The sequence below is a fragment of the Vigna umbellata genome, chromosome 1, assembly GCF_029865625.1.
Source record: "Vigna umbellata cultivar VRB3 chromosome 1, Vumbellata_1.0, whole genome shotgun sequence".
Lineage (NCBI taxonomy): Eukaryota > Viridiplantae > Streptophyta > Magnoliopsida > Fabales > Fabaceae > Vigna > Vigna umbellata.
The window spans coordinates 6,240,885-6,246,358 of record NC_142165.1 but is presented as its reverse complement, the minus strand read 5'-3'; the positions used below and the strand labels follow the sequence as shown (position 1 = coordinate 6,246,358).

Below are 5,474 nucleotides of genomic sequence, written 5' to 3'. Positions count from 1 at the left end.
CAGCCCCGACATCTAAATAGATCATAGAGGTAAGCCCCCCTTCCCCCGACTCCAAATGGACTGCAAAAAGTGGTTGTTCCATTGCCTTTAGACTTTCGTTGGTCAGCCCCGACGTCTAAAGAGGGCATAGACGTCGGCCACTCCCCCCGGACGTCTAAAGAGTGCACCAAATTTAATTTTTTAAACCCTTTACACGTCGGCTAGGCAAGGGGGCTGACGTGTAGAAGTCTTTAGACGTCGGCTAGGAGGTGGGCCGAGGTCTAAAGCTCTGAATTAATCACCCCGCGAATGCGAACAACAGTTATGCGCACTTATTGTTCATCATCTTCTTCGCGTTTTCTAGAGTCGTCAAAATGGGTTGAAACCCGTGAGCCAACCCGGCTCACCATGGGTTTGAGCCGGGTTGGGTTGGAAAAAAATGTCAATTTTTTTATGCGAGCCAATTTTGACCCGGCTCACATGCGTTGAACCCGTGGTGGGTCGGGTTGGCTCACCAACCCACCTATTTGTTTTAATTAAATCAAATTAATTAAATTAATTATTTAAATTCTATTTTTTTTATTAAAATTAAATTAATTAAATTAATTATTCAAAATGTATAACTTTTACTTAGTAATGTATAGTCTTTTCACAAGTTCTCCTCTGCAAATAAAACCCTAAGTTCCCCTACCCTTACGCTCCCTTCACTCGACGTAGCCTTTCCCCTTAGTGCAGCAAAAAATTCCTCGTAGTAGAGCCGTGCAGCAGACTCTCTCCTTCCCCTTCGTGAAACCCTTGTTGTCGTCTCAAATATCTCAGGTAAGAAACGGTTTATATTTTTATAGCTTTCAAATTTCGTTTTCTCATGTTTTTGCCATAATAAAGTGTAATGTGAGGGGTGCTTTATTTTGAGAGTGAACCGTGCATTGATTCCAGAAGCTTAGTGCTTGAGATATTTTGATTTTGGAGCAATGATAACCCTACGATCATAGCAGTCCAGTCCTAAGTCTAGAAGGTCACGATTTCATTTTTTATTTGGTTTCATTCTTTGAATGAAATATCCTCCCTGCCATTTGTTACGTAAGACCCCTCCATCATGCATAAAAATGAAACAATAAAACCCTTTTGCCCCCACACATCCAATCAACTACCAAAGAATCATTACTGGCCCCACATGAATATTTCTTTTCCTTTTCTCATTCCAAACCCACAGACCCCTAAACTAAGGGTTTTTAAACCCTTTTGTTTCTTTACCTATTTGATCATTGAATTTAATGTGGAATAAATTGTTGTTTAAAAATATCGTGTGTATCTTTTGTTGTGATCATTATATTAATAATATTTTATAATTATTACAGAACAAAATGAAATCTGTAACAGTAAATGATGAAAGTGTTCATGATCATTTGAAAGATGGTTCGCCACCTAACATAGAAGTCATTGAGAATGAGGATAAAGATTTTGATAGAGAAAGTAAGAGACCTAGGTTAAGTACTTCAAAAGTTTGGGATCATTTTACGAAAATTGGTATTAAAGATGGTAAAGAAAAGGCAAAATGCAATGCATGTGGAATAGAGTATGTTGCTGGTGGTATGAAAATAGGGACCTCAACAATGTTGCGTCATTTGTCAAAGTGTTCGGTCCTAAAGAAAGTAAAAGACAATGACATAGGGAAAATGATAATTGATCATGCTGGGAAATTAAGATCTAGAGAAATTGACCAAAAAGTTGTAGATGACCCTATTTCAATGGCTATTATTCAACATGGACTTCCATATAATTTTGTTGAATATAAATGGATTAAAGAATTACTTCTATATCTAAATCCAGAAGTAAGAGTTCCAAGTAGGAATACAGTTGTGTCTAATATTTCAAAGAAATTTCATGAACACAAAGAGAGGGTTAAACTTGCGATGTGTAGATCTCATAGTAGAATTTGTTTGACATCTGATTGTTGAACTTCTATAAATCAAGAAGGGTTTATTTGTTTGACTGCTCATTTTGTTGATGCTAGTTGGAGGTTGAATAGTAAGATTATTGCCTTTTGTAAAATGGAACCTCCACATACAGTTCATGATTTGGCACAAAAATATTTGCTCTCTTGCTTTATTGGGAAATACATAGGAAGATTTTTTCTATTACACTCGACAATGCTAGTGCCAATGAGGTGTTGCAAAAAATTTTGAGTGAGCAATTGAAATTGCAAAATAGTTTGATATGTAATGGTGATTACTTTCATATAAGGTGTAGTGCACATGTCTTGAATATTATTGTGTAAGAGGGATTAAAGGTGGCTTCTGATGCTTTGCAAAAGATTAGAGAGAGCATAAAATATGTGAGAGGATCAGAGGCAAGAAAAATTGCATTTAAAGAATGTGTTATTCAAGTGAGGGGTATTGATACCAAAGTAGGTTTGAAAATGGATGTTCCTACTAGATGGAATTCTACCTATCTTATGCTTGAGAGTGCAATTCGATATCGACGCGCCTTTGGAAGTTGGCTATCCGTGATAGAAATTATTTTCATTGTCCGTCAAATGATGAGTGGAAAAAGGCTGAAAAAATGTGAGTTCTTGAAGCCGTTTTATGTAATGACTAATTTGATTTCAGGTTCTTCTTATCCAACTTCTAATCGTTACTTCATGCAAGTTTGGAAAATTGAATGTTTGTTACGAGAAAATGTAAAAAGTGATGATATAACGATTAAAGATATGTCATTGAGTATGATGAACAAGTTTAGTAAGTATTGGGATCAATATTGTGACATTCTTGCTATTGGGGCTATTCTTGATCCACTGATGAAGTTTGAAGCCATTCGATTTTGTTATGGAAAGATTAATCCTTCTACTTGTGAAGAAAAAATTAATGTTTTAAAGGATAACATGTATAAGTTGTTTGAAGAATATGTCAAATTAAATTCAAATGAGTCAAATACTTCAAGTTCTCAAGTTGCTCCTCCAACACAACAACCTTCTTTTACTAATGATGAGCCAGTGATGGATGCATTTGATGTAAGTATTTAATTCTATATTTGCTTTATTTTATTATGTATATTTTATTTATTACTTGTGACTAATGACATATTAACTTTGTTTCATGATGTCTTAGGAATATGTTGATTATTTGAGCCAACATGTTAATGACACTGGAAGGTCTGAATTAAATCTTTATTTAGATGAAGGGAATCTTGATCCAAAGTTTTTTGATAAGTTGGATGTATTAAGTTATTTGAGGGATCGTCAAGATCGTTATCCAAATTTGTCTAAGATGGCTTGTGATGTTCTTAGCATTCCAATCACTACAGTTGCTAGTGAGTCTGCCTTTAGTCTTGGTTCTCGTGTGTTAACCAAATATCGTTCATCCATTCTTCCGGAGAATGTTGAGGCACTTATTTTAACTCAAAACTGGTTGCATGGTTTTGAACTAACAAGTAACATTATTGTTATTCTCATATGTCTTTAATTATTTATTACTTTGTGTTTCAGTATTATTAGTTAACACTATTTTTTATTGTATTGTAGATGGAGATAAAGAAGAAGATGCTTCAAGAGAGCATAATCCTATGGATTTATTCATTTAGGACTCCAATTTAATAGATGGATAATATTATAGATTGGATAATTCAGGAATATATCATCTGTTTTATCTTGTTTTTAGACCTATCTACAAGCATGACAGTTTTATCTTGTGCTATATATTTTTGTTAACGGCTATATGTAATTACGTATGTCTCATTAAATTAAATTGGCAAAATTTTATGCTTGATAGCTTAAAATATATATATATATATATAACAATATATTTTTTTTGTTTCATTTTCTTTTATATTAATTGATCCAATTATTACTGTTTCACTTTGATCGATCAAAGTAACATGTTATAAGAATCTCGGAAGAAGAGAATGAAAAAGAAGTTAATTAAGTGAGCCAATGAGCCAACCCGTTTAACCCACCAACCTGTGGTGGGTTGGGTCGGGTTCGAATTTTTTCGGCTCGCTAATAAATGAGCCGGGTTGGGTTGGCTCACTAAGTGACCAACCCGTGGTGGGTCGGGTTGGGTCGGGCCGGGTTACCCATTTTGACAGCTCTAGCGTTTTCTTTCCATAGGCTAGGATTTTGAGGTTCGTTTTCTCACTTTTGCGCCGTTTAAAATTAATTTTACTTTGATTTCATTACTCTATGATGAATTATCTTTCATTTGAACCGATTAAAATGCGTTTTCGTTGGGTTTTGGTGCAGTTTTGCTCGTGTTCTTGGGCGGCATTCTTGGGCTGCGATTTCTTGCATTTTGCACTCCTCTATTTCCCTCCACAACATTCTTAATCTGTTACGAAGGTTAGCTTTCTTGTTTAAAATTTTTGGTGTATGCATGTTATTGACTTTTTGGTATGCATGTTATTGGATTTTCGATTTGCATGTTATTGACTTTTGGGTATGCATGTTATTGGCTTTTGGATTTGCATGTTATTGGGTTTTGGGTATGCAGGTTAATTGCTTTTGGATTTGCATGTTATTGGCTTTTGGATATGCATGTTATTGGCTTTTAGGTATGCATATGATTCGGTTGTTAGTTAAAACATGTGATAAAGTTTCTTGTGTTATTATGATTGACATGTTATATTATAAGTATGAAATCATTGAGTGAAACTTAGTTCCTGTTTGAAATTTAACACAAACGATTAATCTTTTAATCGTTTGTGTTAAATTTTGAATTGTCCAATTAGATAGTTTGGTAATTTTTTTTTTCATAATTAGTTATAACATGTACGATAAGATTGATAAAATTTCTGTTGATATTATTTGTGTTGTTTTCCGGATGCATATTTGATTATGGTCATCCCTAATCACTCTTATTTCATGTATTTCGGAGACCAATGCGAAATGTTGTCGAAATCTTATCAAATTTATCATGTTAGACTTCTTTGCATGTGTCTTAGCAAATTATGAAAATAATTTTTCTGAATGGGTAGAGCCTAACCTTGTGAGAGTTCAAAAATTGAGATTGATGAAGTATGTTATGAATATAGTACGGATCGAAACTGGATGATTGAACGTTGCATCATATAAACTAAAAAAATAATAAATATAACCACATCATCATTCCAAATCGTTAAGTCATCTTCCTTTTAATATTTATTTAAAACTCCAAAATTACTACTTTAAAAAATGCACAAACTCATATAACTCTTCCATTAAAAATTAATTATATTTTTTCATTGTTTAATATATACGAAAGAGTGGCAAACTAAAAAAAAGGTTAAACCCCTTTAGTAGCCCCTATTTATGTTTGGTTTTTCCAATTAGATCCCTTTATTAATTTTTTTCTTAATAGAGTCCTTAAAAGTGAAAATTTGACTCAATTGGGTCCCTGCCATTAAATTGAGTTAACGGGGTTAAGTTTTTGATGACCTGGCAGGTTGACGTGGTTAATTTTTAATACATGGCATAAGCACAGGTTGTTACGTGGAATATATAATTAAAAAAAATTCTGAGAATT

General features: G+C 33.7%; 1 protein-coding gene across 1 annotated transcript; it reads left to right on the top strand.

Annotated features, from left to right (window-relative positions):
* Positions 1–1,457: 1,457 nt before the first annotated feature.
* Positions 1,458–3,558, top strand: LOC148204481 (zinc finger BED domain-containing protein RICESLEEPER 1-like). Its single transcript, XM_088109542.1, has 3 exons — positions 1,458–2,989; positions 3,087–3,408; positions 3,500–3,558. The coding sequence occupies exons 1-3, from the start codon at positions 2,399–2,401 to the stop codon at positions 3,556–3,558; spliced, it is 972 nt and encodes a 323-aa protein (XP_087965668.1). The 5' UTR covers positions 1,458–2,398.
* The last annotated feature ends 1,916 nt before the right edge of the window (positions 3,559–5,474 follow it).